The sequence below is a fragment of the Hippoglossus stenolepis genome, chromosome 20, assembly GCF_022539355.2.
Source record: "Hippoglossus stenolepis isolate QCI-W04-F060 chromosome 20, HSTE1.2, whole genome shotgun sequence".
NCBI lineage: Eukaryota > Metazoa > Chordata > Actinopteri > Pleuronectiformes > Pleuronectidae > Hippoglossus > Hippoglossus stenolepis.
Window position 1 is genome coordinate 7,070,582 of NC_061502.1, and position 18,568 is coordinate 7,089,149.

Consider the following 18,568-nt stretch of genomic DNA (forward strand, 5'->3'; position numbering starts at 1 on the left):
TTCAATCTGTGTCTAGTTTATGAGACTGAATTGAACTATGTCGTGAACTTTTTGCAGTAAATTAAATACAACTCCTCTGTGTTTCCTGTCAGCTTCAAACCAGGGATTAACTCCTTTGATGGGTACACTGTGTACTCAATTTTCCAAACACTGCAGAGTTTCTCTTTCCTAAAATTGTTCCTTCAATATTACTTGATATGAGCCTCAGGATAATTTATTTAAGTGACTTTATTTAACTTTACGAATTTATGAGTGTTTAAATATACCAAACCATAGACTGCCACTTATGAAACATAAACGCAATCACATGTGTGGACTTAAGTGATCCTGTGTGATGTTGGTATATTCTCCTTATGATAACTGAGGCACTAGTTCATGGTGGGAATCGACCAGTCAGCAAAAACTAATGCACCTGCCTGACAGTCCCACATCCAGAGAGAGAGAGAGAGAGAGAGAGAGAGAGAGAGAGAGAGGCAGAGAGAGAGGGAGAGAGAGAGAGAGAGAGAAATGGCGCCTCTATGCTGCGCTCACTGAGCCAGTGTTTGGAGCCGGTCAGGGAGAACCAGTAAGGGCAAGACAAAAGAAAACAGAAAACATGGTGAACACAAGGAAGAGCTCTCGGTCGGGCTGCGGCCCCTTCATCTCCTCCAGGACCCGGTCGTCGTCGAGAACCGAGCCGAACTCTGAGGAACATGTAAGCCGGCGTCTTCTTTTCTCTGCCGGCTGAGCTAGCTGCCTGTCCGGCTCTCTCGCTAGTTGGCTAGGTAGCCGTAGCCGTGGCCTCAAGGTGCTCCGCACAAAACGCGTCGCTCGCGCACAAACGCGGGCACCGTCGAGCCTGACACCCGCACGGCCACGCAGGTACACAACGCGGGCAGTGCACGCGGCGGGTCGTGCGTGTGTCACCCGCAGCGAACGCGTCCCACAGCTGTCAAATCACGAGCTAGCACCGTTCACTCCCGGCTAGCACCAACTTCAGTTCCCTTTGTGTTTGGCAATTTCACCCGGCTCACTTGTTTCACTGCTGCCTCCACGAACTAGCCCCGTATTTCAGAGACAACAGGGAATTGGACACGGGGCCACCAGCCGCGTGTCACGTCCCCATTCTGGGGCTGTCTGCTCATTTATTTTTCTCAAATGTGGAGAGATAAAGCGATAGTTGAGCTAGCGCTTGTTGGCTGGAGCTAGCCTGTTAGCTTACAGTGGGGGAAGGGAGTCCCCGGTTCACAACAGTTGGCTGGCTCCAGTCCCGTATTTAGCAAGTCTGAACTTGGTGAACTTTCTGTTGTGTGTACCCCAAAGACCCCCACAGTCCGTTTCCACCATACGTGCGTGTAAAAGCGTGGATATGTCATTAAACTGAGTGATATTCTACTACTATTTGGACACGCATACTCAGTTTATGGCTTCAGTTTCCCCCCTGGTCGTCTGACCTACAAGCTGCCTGACAGTCTTTGTCTCAAAATGTAAACACAGAGATTATGCAAGTCGACAGGCTCTGTGTCAACGCGCAATTTACGGTTATTATCGCACTTAGCACGGGCGAGCAACATAAATCACCCATCTGACAACTTATTGAGCCATTAGCACATGTCTTGGAGTTTCACTGGGCTATTTGGCGAGGACTTACACTTTTTCTACATTGTGGTTCAACAAATTCGAGTCATTCCTGGGCTTATCTCCAGTCTTGTGGATTGCAAGCCAGGCTGACTGATGACACATGAAAATGCAACGCTCTGATTGAAAGGCTTTAGAGTGATAGCCCTTACACATCTACAATTTATCGGGTTTCCAAGAATTAAAGCTTGTTTTTTGCAAGACCCTAGACACCTGTGGTTTAAAATGGCCATCGGTGTGTGACATTCTTTCAATGATGTACTGTTTTCGAGGTGCAAGTGTCAGGCCACCTCTGCTCGTTGCTTCCCTGTTAATGCATCTTGCAATTTTCAGTCTGTCTGCGTCGGTCCAGCCTGTCAGACAAACCCCTCTGCAGGCATTGCAGACAGTTGCCTATGACGACAGTGAGATACTCTCTCATATCAGCAGGGAAGTTGAGCTGTGAAGGGCGTGAGCATCAAGGGCATATGTCTGCTTGGTGCTGTGTTGTGATAGTGAGAAATACATTGAGGAGTTGGGATCAAGGTGCCATGTCTCTGACAAGACTTCTTGTTTTGGCTTTTGTAGTTTTGTCTTTTTCTTTGTTATTGTGGATTTGATATTTACTTGATCAGTTTGGTCATGCTTGCCTACTCTTTGCAAAATATTCAGATTTATGTTATGATTGACAGGCTGGATTTTGCTACGCCAATTTGAAAAAAAAAGCTGTCACAGTCTGTTTTTCCGTTGCTCGCTTATTCTGGTTGACTGAACGACTTGCTTTCTACCTCTCTTAAATGTTGCTGGGGTGTTTGTTGTGCAGAAGGAGCCCAGTAGTGATGTGAGCAGTCCCAGTAGCCCCCGGCTGGCTCCCCCTTCCAAGCGGACGCGGAGGCAGACGGCCTCTGAGCCCAGCTCCAGTGATACCTCTCCATCCCCACAAACCAAGAGCCAGAGGGTCAGCTGGGACATCCCTACCTACCGCACTAGGTCAGTGGCTGGCTTTTAATTCATTCATCATAAGTATTTGTGAATGGTGTGTGAAAGCAGAGCATATTATGATAGGTTGTCCCTGGCAGAATAAAACATTTTTTTTCGTAGAGTTGTATGAAAGTAATTTAGTTTATTAATTTATCTGTATAAAGTAACAGTTGGAGTAGTCTATATAGTTATTTAGTTAAACAACATGCAATCAGTGGAGCAGACTAACTTATGTGTAATTGATTGCCATTTTCAGATGTCCATACATATTTTCACTTTGTTTTTCCTAGGCTGTCCTCTCGCATAATGCAGAATGGGCATGGTAATTCAATTCTTTTCAATTTTATCCTTTTTTAAGTTGTATACTGAACATATGCAATTGGGAAGCAAATAATTTAAAGTTTGGCCTTTAATAAAATTTGTCAATCCTGCAGCACATGTGAGTCACCGGAATGATGAGAGCGGAGGTGGAGATCACTCTCGTATGAATGGCCATGTAGAGCTGAAGAGGAGCTGCCGGGTGAAGAAAAGCCAGTTTGAACACCTCAATCAGAGCCTGCTGTTTGATCAGCTAGTCAACAGGTAGTATGCACCCACACTGCTGACACATGTTCTACAGTATTGCTATGAACACAGGAAAAGAAAGAAGATGCATGACTGAGAAACAATTTGTTTGTACAAAAAGTTGAACCTTTTTTGAGAATTATTTGGTTGCTAAGGTACCCAGGTCTTCTGTCTTCAGAAAGCTTGTGTATGTATAAATACATACAATTTGACTTTCAATCATTATTCTTTTAGGCACATTGATTTTGAAACCAACTTTTATAGAGTTTATTAAGTGGACTTTTGATTTTTATATATTTTATTGTCATAAAATGTTCATTTTGTCTAAGCAGTGTGGGTGTTGTCGCTCCATTTACTGCAGTTTTTGAACATCGCAAGAGTTAAAACAAAGCACCTTGAAAAAACAGATGTCAGTATTTTACCTTCATTATCATTCTTTCATTTGGAGTTCACATGGAATAAAGAGGCTACACCACAGTAGCACCACTGTCCAAAGGTGCTCTGCAGATTACCTACTGTACATCTCCTAGTCACAAATTTTGATTTGTGATGTTCTTCTTTAAAGGTTCCTTCAGTTTGTCATATTCTATGTGTTTCTGTGTGTTTGTTTGTGTAGCACTGCTGAGGCTGTCCTTCAGGAGATGGACAACATCAGCAGCATCAGGCAGAACCGTGAGGTGGAGCGACTTCGCATGTGGACTGGAGACACTGTGGAGGTGAGTGTGGCCGTGCTGCAACACAATAAGCCGAACTAGAAAAGTACAGTGCAGCTGCATTTTTATCTTTTTTGAACATGAGTGATAGCCTTAAGGCTGTGTTCTTTCAGGAAAACATGGACATGTATTCCCGGGTGAAGCGCAGGAAATCCATGCGCAGGAGCACTTTCAGCATGCCAGCACACCACAAAGTCCTGAGCAAAACAGAGCAGGAGGAGGAAGAAGGGACGGAAGGTCAGCGTCCTAATGTTTCACTCATGATTCAGTGAAGTGAAGCATAGATCATGAAATCTTTATGATGTATCTCCTCCTCAAATCCAAAGAGGCAATTGCTTAGTATGGTTTTGGATAATCTTCTGCAAGCTTATATTGGTAGTATTTTCATTTGAAGTTTGAAAACCACATTTGTGACTTTCAGAATCTCACGAGGAAGAGGAGGATGATGCCAGGGATGACGATGAAGACGATGAAGGGGATGAAGCAGAAGAGGCAGGAGAGGAAAATGACAGACCATACAATCTGAGGCAGCGAAAGACAGTGCAGAGATACGAGGCACCACCTATTGGTAATTACTGTTTTTCCCCTCTAAATCAATCTTGCCTATATGAATATTTTCAGCCACATGTCCACTTGATTTGATATCACCTAAGTCTAGATCTGTGACAACCAGTTGTTTTGTGTTTGCTTTCTCAGAGCCTGTGAACAGAAAACAGAGCAACCCCTCACTTTTTGACACCCACAGATCCCCAGCACGAAGAAGCCATATAAGGTTAGTCGAACTGTAACTGTAATGTGAAAAGTCCCTGTCAGATCTGATGCCGAATTTACAACGTTGTGTTAGTAATTAGTTGCTTTTTCAATACCATGCCGAATCCAGTCTGTGGTTATAAATAGGTTTGTTTTCATCATTGAGGACTGTTGTGGTGTGATACTGAATCTAGATTCTCACACTTCTCCAGAGTGAAGAAACATGCCATTCACAGTAGTGACACCACCTCGTCATCTGATGAAGAGCGGTTTGAGCGGCGAAAAAGCAAAAGCATGACCCGGGCCAGAAACAGGTGAGGACTTCTGTTTGTCCATATTCTGCATTTCAACCTCCTTTCATCTGCCTCTGATTTACCTCTACTTTGATTGAAACACTTTTTTATTATAATGTCCTTTTTCTTTAAAATGATCTCTCAATCATTTGGTATCTAGGGCTGCTAGATAGGGTACAAGAGTTGTAGCAATGGCAATGATGCAGTTGTACTCCTCAGAAGTAATCACTCACATTATTTGTATTTGTTTTACAGATGTTTGCCCATGAACTTGAATTCAGAAGACCTGGCAAGCGGGGTTTTGCGCGATAGGGGGAAAGTGGGTGCCAGCTTGGCTGATGTGGATCCCATGAACCTGGATAGCTCTGTGAGTGGAAATTATAATAAATGACAAAAAGATGTAGATCTTAGTATTAGTTTGTAGTTTGGAAGTCACAATTTGTTTTGTAGTCAAACAGAGCGTCCTAATATTTTTCAAAGATTTTAAATATTCATGTTAAGTGGAAACTGTGTTTTCTCCTCAGGTGAAATTTGACAGCGTGGGTGGCCTCAGTAATCACATTCAGTCACTAAAAGAGATGGTAGTGTTCCCGCTTCTTTACCCTGAGATCTTTGAGAAATTCAAGATTCAGCCTCCCAGGTGAGAAGAACTAACATGTGGCAGGTTGTTTCTAGATTGTAACTATTTTTTGTTGAGTGATGGAAAAAGAGACTAAATTGAAACTCCACAACAGATACGCTTGACAACTGTCATGAAATTTTAGTTTTATGTCTCCATATGTACATAAAAAAAATGGTGTTTCTATAAATTACAAAACACATTTCCTATCCCCTTCCATTTTTCAGAGGATGTTTGTTCTACGGCCCACCAGGGACAGGAAAGACCCTGGTTGCGCGGGCACTTGCCAACGAGTGTAGCCAGGGAGACAAGAAGGTTTCCTTCTTCATGAGGAAAGGAGCCGACTGCCTCAGCAAGTGGGTCGGCGAATCAGAACGCCAGCTACGCCTGCTCTTTGATCAGGTGAGTCAGTGCTTTGGTAAGGCCAAAAGCAAATTTGATATCCTAGCAACCATCACTTGTCTTATTTATTCACAATTTGGAAATAGAAAACTGGTTGTTTGCTGCTTCAATGGTGTCTCTTGTGTGCTGCCTATTGTAACTTATTTTTCACTTACTGAAATGAGCATAATGTTTCTTTGGCCTGACCTTACACATATCTTTTTGTTCAGGCGTACTTGATGAGGCCATCCATTATTTTCTTCGATGAGATTGATGGTTTGGCTCCCGTTCGCTCCAGCAGGCAAGACCAGATACACAGGTGAGACTAATGTGGTGTAACCCTCATACAAGAATGTACAACTGTTCTGTGCATTTGTTTATGCTTGAAACATACTGGTTCATCCAACATGGCCCAGTTTCAAATTACTACATCAGTTCCACTTACTAATCAAGCTCAATCGTAGTTGTCCATGATCATCAGTGTGGAATCATAATTAAAGTGGAAGTGAAAGAATTTAAGTATATCAAGGTCCTGTAAGTCACTCAGAGTCTCAAACCAAACTAATCCACTTTACACACAACTTTTTAAATGCTAACAAACGTCTACAAAAACCTTGGCTTTACTTCACAATCGGATGATATGTGTTACTGAAAGTGTTGAATGTGTCTTTCCTCTTGCGCACTTCTGCATGCAAGTATGTCTTCAGGTTTAAACTGCTGCTGCTGTTACATTCCTTGCCAAAAGGTGGCAGAGGTTTGCTGGAACTGCAGCTTTGATTTTTCTTTTGGAAGACATTGTGGCTGCATCTGGATTTAGTGCTTCACATAAGTGATACTAGAGTTCATATTTGTTTGTTTAACTCGCATTAAGCAATCAGAGCAGGAAAAAAATCGGCGATTATAACAATTTCACTTCTAAAACAAACAGCTTGCAGTCGATCGCTGAGATCGCTATCTAAAAAAATGTGTATTTGCAATAAATGAGTAACATTTCGATCCTGGAGCACAATTTATTAAAATTGGAAAAGGACGAGCTCATTACACACAGGGAGATCTTATCAACAGGGAAACATTACAGTTGATATTTTTGTCTCACACTGTTTTGTTCATTATGCCTGTTTGATGGACCAAGTATTTGCAGAATTAAGACCTTGTTTATTTGTTATGAGACTGGGGGCCTGTACTAGGAAGCAGGATTTGCGGTTATTGGGGTAACTTAAAGGGGACATAGCATGCAAATTCCACTTTGTTAGTGCTTCTACAGGTTAATGTGGGTATCTGGCATGTCTACCAACCCAAAAACTCTGGGGAAAAAACACTCGCTCGTTTTGTTATAGTTCCTCTAAGTCAGAAACGTCATGCTTGAGCGACTCGATTGCGCTTCCTGGGTTTTGTGTCGTAACAAGGAACTGGAAGTCTCCCTACATGGTCTTGGCCCACCCCCACCTCACCCCCCACGCCGGGTTTACACCGGAGGCAGCGAGGCTGCGAGGCAGCGCAGCGCCGTTCCCAATTCTCCGCTGGTCAGCCCGCGATTCACTCACATGTGGCATTTGTCTGGATCGTTGGGACTGGGAGGCTGCAGCAGCTGCTCGGGAGCGACCGCTCGCTCTCCCGTGCGTGAGCTGGAATTTGTGTCAGCGCCACACAGCCAGCAGTGTGGAAGACTTCCGCAGTGTACAGCGCTACTGTAACCCCGAGACCCGACATTCATGGGGCACAACAACAAGCGGAGAAAGCAGAATCGCGGGCTGACCTTATATATACAGTCTATGGGGCTGACCAGCGCGGAGAAATGCTTGTCCCGTGTGAACAGCCAGGCGGCTGCGCGCTTGAGAACGGCGCTGCGCTGCCTCCCGCGGTCTTCCACACTGCCAGCTGTGTGGAAGACTTCCGCAGTGTTCAGCTCTACTGTCACGGGTTACAGTAGTTACGCCGGGTTACAGTAGTTACGCCGGGTACACGTGTGAGCGCCGCTGCGGGCTGCGCAGCGCCGTTCTCCAGCACGCAGCCGCCTGGCTGTTCACAGAGGACTGCATTTCTCCGCTGGTCAGCCCCATAGACTGTATATATAAGGTCAGCCCGCGATTCTGCTTTCTCCGCTTGTTGTTGTACCCGTTGAATGTCGGGGTTCGGGGTAAATGATGGTCTTCATAGCCCCCTCTCTTTCTCTCTCTGTCTGTCTGCTTGTGTGCTTGTAGTGGGGGCAGAGGGGGACATTTAATTATGTGATTGGGAAAATTAAAACTCCAGAACAACAGAAGGGAATACAAAGTATGGTATGCATATTTGATAATTTATATCATATAAAATATGTAATTTATATCGTTTAAAATCATGGGGGAGAGGGGGAGGGGGAGCTGGCTCATTAGCATTTAAAGGAACAGGCACTCAAAACAGGTCACTCTGTGGAGGGCTGTTTTATACAGGGTAAAAAGGGTGCTGTTTTAAATGATCCTTGTGGTATTTTGACCAAAGTATGTTACAGACATTTCATTCAGACCCCAAGGAACCATATCAACTTGTGGTAAAATGGGCATGCTATGTCCCCTTTAAGGTTTAGTTAAGGGATTTCGGTCCTACGAAGTGAACAAGCTTCGTATCGGGTAAATCACCATGGTTACTAATGCTAAGTAATACGCAGTAAACGCCGCCCCTTTCATGCACACACGCTCATATGTAGAGTAGGAAAGCCTGGGTTGACTTAACAAGTTGATAACCAGCTTTGTGTGACCGCTTAGCCTTTTATGATTGTTAGGTTAAATTCACCCTGATATCGGAAAGATAACCTGGGTATGTTGAACTCGCTTCGTAGTACAGGCCCCTGGTCAATAGTGTGTGTGTGTGAGTGAGTCAGGAACAGTGTGTCTCAGGAACATTGTGTGCACAATAAATTACAGTTAGCTTTTATTTTGTTACTGTCTTGCAAAATAATCAGGCAGTTTTTTTGCTTGGTGTTATTTGGGGTATAATTTTAAATACAGCAGAATACTGAAAGTATTGCTAAATGTCTTATAATCTCTTTCCCTTTGTCCAGTTCTATTGTGTCCACTCTGCTGGCCTTGATGGATGGCTTGGACAGTCGTGGGGAGATAGTGGTCATTGGTGCTACAAACAGACTTGACTCTATCGACCCGGCACTCAGGAGGCCTGGACGCTTTGACCGGGAGTTTCTGTTCAACCTGCCCGACAAGAAGGTGAGACAAAGCCGAACATCAATATTGGACATGTGTAAATGGACACAGGCATTGTTATCACTTGAAGTCTGGCGCTGATTAGCAAACCTAAAACATTGCATTGAGTCTGTATTTCTCTAAACAAATACTAGGTAACAGCCTGCAGTATTTTGTGTAAGGGTAGCTTAAAGCATATACAATACTGTACCCACAAGTACACCCAGGTAGAGACACAAGATAATGCTGATGTAATTACTGTTTAATTATTTAAGTCCGGTGACAGAATTAGTAAACGCAGCCTCTATTAAGAGTTTCCTCTGCTCTTTTTAATTTGCTGTTGGGCGTTTTGATCCAACAAGCAGATGCTCATTAGTTTACTGGAAAATTTAAAATCAATTTTTAGCAGATTTATCATGATTCCGATCTAAATGCATTAATGCTGCACTTGGGGAAACTAGTTTCCCCCCCCCCGCTACTCGCAAAACAATGTTACATGTGTGTCAATGTGACTGTGTGTCAGACCAACAGCTCAGTGTATGTGACACCTCATCGACTCTGTTTAATGGGGTCACCTTGCATCGTTTGTCCACACCATAGGATGATTGGTAATCAAAGCCTAATCTGCAGGCCAGTGGAGGCTAAGCTCAGCAGTAGTGAACTCTGACTAATTAAAAACCTTGCTATAGTGCAAGTGGTGATCTTCTCTATTCAGCTCCCTCCTGGTGTCACAAGAAGCCTGTATGAATTATGGCCCAGCTGTGCCGTTTGCATAGAAAGGGGAGATGTGATGAAAGATGATGAAGACTGTTGCCCTTGGTTCATGACAAAGACCACTTTGTTGTTAAAGCCTCATCATCAAAGCACAGTCCTGTAGAGACGTTGCAGTGAATTGACGAGCGTACTGTGCTGAAGTGGGAGCGAGCCCTTCAGTAGAGCTAGTTTTTGATCTTTCTCCTGGCGTTATTGGTTCGAAATGGGGAAAAATAGGCCACCATCAGTTAGGAATGGTATTTTTAAGATTTAAGATCTGCACAGAGCCTATTACTGGTACTGCTTATCAATCTGGTACTGTGACAGGTTGTAGGAATGAGTATATAATTATTGCATGAGGGCCTTTTTATTTGTGTTTTTACTTTGTGGTAGTTTGCCTGCATCCTCCAAATCTGTAAATCTGCCACTGCTTTTACTTATTTGAAACACAGATTTTCTGAATGATTAGTTGAATTGTAAAAGGTCTGTATCTTTTCCGGCCTTATCTATCAGTCAAATTGCTTAACACTACAAGTTGCATTCACCCACTCACACACATTCATACAGTGCTCCTAAATGCAGCGCTTTTTCTATTACACACAATTCAAACACTGTTGGCACATGCATCTGGGGAAATTTGGTGCGGTATCTTGCTTGAGGACACTTTGAATGCAGACTGGAGGTGCCAGGGATTGCACTACTGAACTGGTTATTGGACAACCCTCTCTACCTCTTGAGTTCAGATGATGCTCTGACCATTTCAGATTGTGTTTCCAAACAGACGCATAACAATCGGCTGGCTAATGGTTACATTAATCATTAACCTATGCTTATATGACTTAATTAAATTTGTGTGATGGACTTTGGCTGTAGGTTCTTACATATTACTTGAGTCAATTTGTCAAAGACTGTTCTTGCCCTGGCCACCACCCTACAGGCGCTACGGGAACTGATCAGTTTCTTTCCTAAAGCCATTCATGCTCTCAATCAATATACAAAATAAAAAAAACAGTAATGACGGTGGACTATGCTTTCTGCTGATTGTGGTATTTTATATTTAATTTTTTTTATTAAATCTATATCGCCTGGTTTATATAGTTTGCAATGTGTTCTTCTGTGCGGGCATGCGTGTAACCATGTCGAGTTGGTGAGAGAGATTCTGCAAGATAACCTTCATGTAGGACTAATAAATAGCAAAACTTATTTTCTTCATGTCTCTAGTACAGAGCAGAAGCGAAAATGTCTCAGCTTATTGATACTGCAGTCTTATACAAATTAGCCCTAAATCCTGTTTAATACCGGCTTTCTGTATTCATCCCTATACCAGTATACTCAGTAAGACATGTTTAAGTTATGATATTAATGATGTGATTTCCCGGGGTGTCAATGACATGCTTTGTTTTCTTTTCTTTTGTCTTATGCAACTTTCCATGTACATGACACATAAATTCAAAAATTATTTGACACCATGGCAGTATCAGTGTTTTTTGGCTTATTGTTGCAGGAAGGCTATATAGAGACTCGTGTTCTTTAATGTACTGACTCTGCTTTCTTTTCTCCTCCTCCTCCTCATCTTTTTACCCTTGTCCACCACAAATCCTCTTTTCAGGCCAGAAAGCAAATCTTGGAGATTCACACGCAGGACTGGAGTCCCAAATTAGCTGAGCCATTTGTAGATGAACTTGCAGAAAAATGTGTCGGTAAGAGCGACATCTGTAAATAGAACTATATCCTTGATGTCAAATTATCACTGGGAAACTGTTTGACATTAATGGTCTCTTTTTTAAATCAAGGAATGAAATATTAACTAACTTTTGTGTGTCTGGTTTGCTCTAAGGCTACTGTGGTGCTGACATCAAGGCACTTTGCACAGAGGCAACCTTGGTGGCGCTGCGTCGACGCTACCCCCAGATCTACGGCAGCAGCGTCAAACTGAAGCTAGATGTAACATCCATCGTCCTGGGGCCTGGCGACTTCAGCAAGGCCATAAGTACAATCGTCCCAGCCTCCCAGAGGGCCCTGGCTCCCCCTGGCCGAGCCCTGTCCCCCACCCTCAGGCCCCTTCTTGCAAGCTCTTTCTCCTTGGTGCTGAAAGCTCTGCTCCGAGTCTTCCCCCACGCTCAGTGTGCTGACAGGGACAACACACACGGTAAGGATCTGGGACCCAGGGGCACATAGTTTGAGCTGCATAGGGCTCTAGACTAACTTTTTACATTGGTGTGCCTGACTTCTTCATTTAGGAGCACCAGCACATAATTTAGGTGCACCCAAATGTTTTCACTGCGCCTTTTGGCTCTTCAATAATACACCTATTATACCTTTTCTTGACAAATAAACTACACACAACCAGGACAATGAAAAAAATGGACTTCCTGGCTCTGTTAACAAAAATTGCTCTAGAATATATATTAAACATTTGGCACAGGATAAATGAACTCTGGAGCGAATCAAACAAACACAAAGTAAACTTCAGTATCGTTCAGGACAGGTCCTTATAACTGGACATGGTACAAACTAACTGTTGCTTTTGCTCTGATCCTGAAATAGCGGCACTAATCGCTTAGCGTTAGCGGTCCGCCATGGAAACCCTGTATTCACACTTTTTGTCGTCACTGTTCGCGGTTACCTCCTGGATCACTACCTCTCCTCTGTCTTCTCTGCTTCAATGTCCATGTGTCAGTGTGTGAGTGAGTGGGGGCGGAGCCAGCCAGGGGCCTATGTGTGTGAGTGTAAGTCCGCAGAGGAGATGAGATGAGGAAGCGACCCGACTTGGTCAAATACAGAGACACACCAGTTACATGTTTGACACACCGATGCGACCGAGGACATTTTTTTGTCGTACTTCACAGATTTTTGTTCGCACTGCTGTATCATTTGTTTTCACTTTCCTGCTGCTGCTTCTCCCGCCTCGACTCTATCTTGCCCTCTTCTCCCCTGCTACCTGTCTCAGTGTGCTTTCCCTGTTGGCACTTCTGTAATAAGGTGGAGAGATAGAGATAATCAAATACTACAAAGTGCTTTGTGTCAAACGCGTACGCTGAACAGTATGCAGAAGTGATTGTGCAGAGATTGGATAACCAGTCATCCTGTGAGCACTTCAATAACCCAGCTCCCACTCCAGTCAAGAGTCTTTACACCAGATTAGCTGCACTGTAGCACAGTCCCAGAGTTGTACTTCTTGCACCCAATAATGACATGAATTTCCCAGGTTGCTGGGTCACTTAAAAGTCACATTACGTCTCGCCTAATAAGCCAGCATCCTTTTTTTATTCTCACCTTTTTTGGCGGAATGACCACATTAATGTCAGCGATAGTGTTGCTTTTAGGATTGAACTTTGTACTAACGACCTTTTTAAGTGCATTTACCATCATTATTGTTCCGTAATTTCAGGGAAATTGAGTTTCTGTTTGTGCATGGCTGTATAAGCAGTGCTCTTCTCTGTCCTAGGCGGTGACAATCAACTGCTAGAAGAGGACTTGTACAGCGACAATGACGACGAGGAAGGCTCTGCTTCCATCTTTGAAGTCGAGCCTGCTGCCTCCCCAAAGAGTCATCTCTCTTCTGCAATGCACAGACCCTTCATCCATTTTTCCACGTAAGTCCACAGACATTTTTTTTTCATGGACATATGGTGGCAAGTTGCAGTTTAAGAAAGTACAACATTTTTTTTTTGTTACTACACTCATTCATGGTCTCTGTCTCATTATATTCCACTTGGGAGTGTTCGCTGAGTCAAATGTGACACCTAGTGGTGCATTTCGGTACACCGGTCCAGTCTGATGTTTGACTTGATATTAAATTGGTTTGAAGATTTTCACACCACCCAACCTCAGAGGGACAACTCTAAATTCAAACATGACCCATTATTTCCCACACAAGTCATTAAACATGTCAAACTGTATAACAACATGAATGAGCATCAAACCGCTCAGTGGCTTCACAGGCAGATCTAGTGGAGACCACAGGGTTAGATCAGACGAGAGGATAAAAGTGAAAAGAGACGGCAAAAAGACAGCTCTGAAATCTGACTCACAATCTTTGCTTCCGTTCAGAAATTCGGACAGAAATTGAGATGGAAGAAGAAACTGAATTAATCAAGCACTGACCTTTTGCTTTTCATTTATTGGAACCACTTATTGATGAACCCAGTAAGCGCTTATCAAGCTTCAAGTCTTCAAACCATATACAATATGCTTTTGCTTTTTTCCCTATTAAAGCGCTGTGTGTGATTATATAAAAGGCGCACACACACACATATATATATATATATAAATCCTTTTTTTTTTGCTGGTAAACAAAAGGTATTTAGACAGCACTTCACCAGCATTTAATGTCTATTGGCTCTCTGACTTCATCAGACAACTGCACCACAATGGAGCCCACAGATCTCTAGTAGCTTCAATTTTACTGTCCTTCAGGTGGAGTCACAGATAAACCATAATCATGTAAGAGCAAGATGAGGGCAGAGACCGAGTCCCTTCTGGCTTGCCTCACATTTTCAGAGCTCTCAGTAGGATTAGTGGAATTATGAGCAAATGCAGATCGTCTAAATCTGCTATAAGCAGAGCCTATGCTGCGGGGATGCTGCCCTCTGTGTGCCCATATCACAGGTACACAAAGTTATCTCTTTTATATATTAGAAGGCCGATGTTAGCGCAGACTTTACAGCTTTTCCTATGCTTCCTCTAACGTCTTAACTTGGTATGTCAAACTTTCTTTTCGGTGTCAGGGTCTCCATTTATCACCTTGCTTTGTCAGACCTGTAACAGCGTTAGCCTTTCTTTTTCTCTAGACTGCTGTGTCACGGGACATCCTAATTTGTCCCGCCACAGTTTCTTAATGAACCAAACGTTTTTTAAACTTCTTATGTGTAACAGTCAGTGATCATGACGTAATATATATATATATACAAAGCTAACTATGAACTCCCATCTGCTTCCAGCTCCGCCCTCAAACAGCCCACAGCATACCGGCCTCGTCTGTTGTTGACGGGGGCCTCAGGCTCAGGACAGAGCTCCAACTTGGCCCCTGCCTTGTTGCACCATCTGGACAAGCTGCCAGTGCATCGCCTGGACTTGCCCACTCTCTACTCTGTCAGTGCTAAGACTCCAGAAGAGTCCTGTGCTCAGGTAACACACACACTCACACACGCATGCAGATGTATGTGCAGATATTCACGCACATGCAGGCCATTTGTATTGGTGGTTGAAGGTTGGAGAGAATAAACAACATACCTGACTTAAGGTCAATACAGAGGCAGCACTGACCTATCTGTGTGTTTGCAGGTATTTCGTGAGGCCTGCCGCAGCGTACCCAGTGTTGTCTTCATGCCACATATCTCTGAGTGGTGGGAGGCAGTGGGTGACACTGTGAAGAGCACCTTCCTCACCCTGCTGCAGGATGTGCCCTCCTTCAGCCCTATCCTTATCCTCGCCACTGCGGAGACTCACTACTCACAGCTGTCAGAAGAGGTACACACACAAGCTCTGTTCATACCTGGCCATGTATGATGCGATCACAAGAGGAAAGTTCCTAATAGTAGGGTTCACCCAAGACATTAGAAGAGGTCTCCACATGCGTGTTGAGTGACCACTTATTATCAGTATCTAAATAAGCGCATAATTTCCTTTTGCAATGACCAGAGGTGTTGTTTTCAGCTGGTGAAAGGCTAGCAATGCACTTCCTGTGCCTATTCTGCCAGAAATGAGGAAATCCTAAAATGGCAAACCGGGGTTTACTTTGGTTTGTTCCAGCCAAATATGTTTTGTGCACTTGTAAACTCTACATGCTTGTCAAAATGTCCTGGACAAAGTGTGTGTTTTGAGAGGATGCCAGTTGAGTAGGGAGGTCCTTTGATGTGGACCCAGACACATTCGCGCACACACTGGTAAAAGAATGTGGCCACAGGCAACCCAGATTTCCAAATGCTGTCTGAGCGATTGGGTCTCAATGCATTTTTGACATTTATATTAGTGATTGGATCCCCCAAGACCCATGTTAATGCCTGGTATTAGTGGCCACACCCGCGTACGCATCTGAGCTGACATTTTCAGATTTAACTGGAGGCCTGTCATATGTTTTGGGTTTGCATATTACTTTTGATGAAATTGCTTCCATTTTTTGACAGGGTCGTGTGTTAACCTGGAGTCTTTAAAAAAAAATGGAATAGAGGCTAAATCCTGATTCAAAGGTTTCTTTCTTTCCTCTCATAGTCAGGGGCACTGGTGCAGACACACACAGAGTTCACAGTCAAGGTCTTCTGCACCCACAGAGTTTTTATCTACTTTGGCTCCATCTGGCTTTTCTTGTCATTTATCCCACTGCCCACTTTTCTCCCTTGGTATCCTCAGCATTGCTCCTTTATCCTTTCCCTTGGATTTATTATTCTCTTTCTGAAAGCCAAAGCGGAGTCAGACCACCCGCAGTGGGCTTGGCTGTTAGGGAGGGATTGAGAGAGTGAGGGGAAATGGGAGAAAATTAGACTGGAAAAAGAGATTGAGGAAAATGAGGAGGAGGAGGGTCCTCTCTTGTCAAGCAACAGAAGGGATTTAATTAGGTCAGAGGGTTGGCAGGCCCAGGAAACACACACCCTATCAGAATGTCTGTGCAGACTGTTTTTTTCTTTCTTTCCTGTTTCTGTATTTATGCATCAACCCTGGACATGGTTCACAGCTGGAAGGGCTCCTGGGATCTTTCTCTCCCTGTAGCTGACAGGGAGACACCTGGGCTTTTTTAATCTCTAAAGCTCTAGTCGCCACTTCTTCTCTTTATTCGTTCCTATTCTCTTCTAGTCTTATCTTTATTTCATGCCATTCTTCACTTTCTTTATGTTTTGCTTGATAGTTCCCTGCAATTCTCTGCATTGTTTTTAGGTTTTACCTTACTTAACTCCAGCATTTTCTTTGATTCACATGCTGTGTTAACAAATTAAGCATGAAAATGGAGGTAATTACATCCTGCAGACCATTTAGCTCTTCATTACATACCTGGTGACTGGCAGAAACCGTGCAGGATTGGCAATTACTGCTTTCCTTATATTACCTTTTCTTTGGTCATTGAACACAAAGCAATGTTGATTGGGAAACTTGATGGGACCAACGGTGTGCTCAAGGCAAAATTGAGCCAGCATGAGGGTATCAAGGCTGTCCTTAGACTAAGAAGACTTTCTCTTCTGTGCTATCCATTTTAGTGACTCGCACTGCTAGTTCACAGTAGGGTTACAACATTGCGCTTGTGAATCACTTTCTTTCTTAACTTTTTTTATTTATCTGTCCAATTCCAGAAATAATTGTCTTTGTCTATGTGGCTCACATATCTTGAGAACTGTTCATTTTATCGGCTTCACACTTGCCATGTGTATTGTTAAGGGCCCAAGGAAGTGCAGTGTTGAATTTGGTGCGATTTGGACCTGCGATACTTTCAGTTTTAATAAAGTTTGCAATAAATGGGCGACCAGCACTTCATAGCAGCTCGGGGTTCTGTGTACTGAGTCGAGTTTTATCAAGCTTTGAATAAACAGGTGAACAACTGCATGGTTCTGTGGACTGAGTCCTGCTTAACTTGCTGGGGCTCAATTACTGCAGGTCACTTTTAAAGTTTCAGAGAGACAACAGCAACCAGCATTACCACAGGCCAAGCAAACAGCCCAATTTAAACCAGCAGGTTTAAAACATCTTCTCTTTACTCTTTTATAAAGTCAATTTTAAGAGCACATTAGTTTGCTTGTACTACACAACTGGCCTCTGTCCTCCCACACTGACAATGATAAAACCCTTTGTAATATGTGTGATGATGAATGCTTGACAGAAAGATGAACATTATTGCATTACCCTTGTGCTGGACTGCTGCCCAGTTTATGCTTTTATTTACTCTGAGAAATTGACTCTTAACACCGCTGACATTTTGGCTGCTCTGTTAATGAATTGAAGATTGATCTCTTTGAAATAAGCTCCATTTGGCCCCACTGGGTGCTTCAGACAAGCTTCCGCTTGAAAGCTTAGCAGTTTTGGTAATTGCAGCTGTTCAATGAATTATTTCGAATATCAGCGATTCTGGTTATTTGGGAGCAAAATCTCATGTTATTTTGAACCTTCCTATGACCAGATAAAGACATCAATTAAAAACTAAAGACGGTTTACGGTTTCTGTTATTTGTTTTCATCCTTCTCTGACATGACCTCAATCATTCATCTCAAAAACAGTCAGAAAATCGAATTGTGTGTATTGCTGTTGTCAGACATTTAGTGAACTGCCTGCACCTTAGTAAAAACTCTAGTCCGAGTGAGCCAGTGTGAGAAAACAGCAGGAGATTCTCAGCAGGATTCACTGCAAGTGTTGATGATGTTTGTAACACACAACAGACGCAAAACACCCCCCCCCTTTGGTGCTACAGGCTGATGTCAATGTACTGTAAACAAAACACGTAATCTCCGTAGAGAAATGTATACGTTATGTCTTGCCTGCTGCGTGCTTTTCTCTCTCTTTGTGAACGCATCAGCACGGAGAATCTCCTTCTGCATTCTTCATATGTGAAAGGGAAACGCCGGAGAAAGTCTGGACCAAATTGTACAGACATTTTGTGTAGTTCACGTCTAATCAGGCTTGTTTGTCCAAAACACTGAGGACAGATTCCACAGAGCTACAGCTGATGGTGATTTTCAGTGTGATGCAAAGATTACAAGCTCTGTGTTTATGATGCTAAGGGGATCATATCTTGTAGTTGGACCCACTGAAACGTTGTCCCAG

The 18,568-nt window shown here is 43.4% G+C and overlaps 1 protein-coding gene across 2 annotated transcripts in view; it reads left to right on the forward strand.

Moving 5' to 3' along the window:
• The first annotated feature begins 421 nt into the window (after positions 1-421).
• Positions 422-18,568, forward strand: part of atad2b (ATPase family AAA domain containing 2B) — an 81,816-nt gene continuing 63,669 nt past the window's right edge. For both annotated transcript variants that reach the window (XM_035144539.2, XM_035144540.2), the window contains exons 1-19: positions 422-694; positions 2,420-2,586; positions 2,868-2,899; positions 3,012-3,159; positions 3,758-3,857; positions 3,968-4,091; positions 4,276-4,422; positions 4,551-4,626; positions 4,817-4,918; positions 5,153-5,264; positions 5,422-5,537; positions 5,744-5,918; positions 6,128-6,216; positions 8,935-9,094; positions 11,433-11,523; positions 11,661-11,972; positions 13,272-13,419; positions 14,767-14,953; positions 15,110-15,295. In XM_035144539.2, coding sequence (XP_035000430.1) covers positions 596-694; positions 2,420-2,586; positions 2,868-2,899; positions 3,012-3,159; positions 3,758-3,857; positions 3,968-4,091; positions 4,276-4,422; positions 4,551-4,626; positions 4,817-4,918; positions 5,153-5,264; positions 5,422-5,537; positions 5,744-5,918; positions 6,128-6,216; positions 8,935-9,094; positions 11,433-11,523; positions 11,661-11,972; positions 13,272-13,419; positions 14,767-14,953; positions 15,110-15,295 — 2,571 coding nt within the window. In that variant the 5' untranslated portion in view covers positions 422-595. The remainder of the gene's footprint in view (positions 695-2,419; positions 2,587-2,867; positions 2,900-3,011; positions 3,160-3,757; positions 3,858-3,967; positions 4,092-4,275; positions 4,423-4,550; positions 4,627-4,816; positions 4,919-5,152; positions 5,265-5,421; positions 5,538-5,743; positions 5,919-6,127; positions 6,217-8,934; positions 9,095-11,432; positions 11,524-11,660; positions 11,973-13,271; positions 13,420-14,766; positions 14,954-15,109; positions 15,296-18,568) is intronic.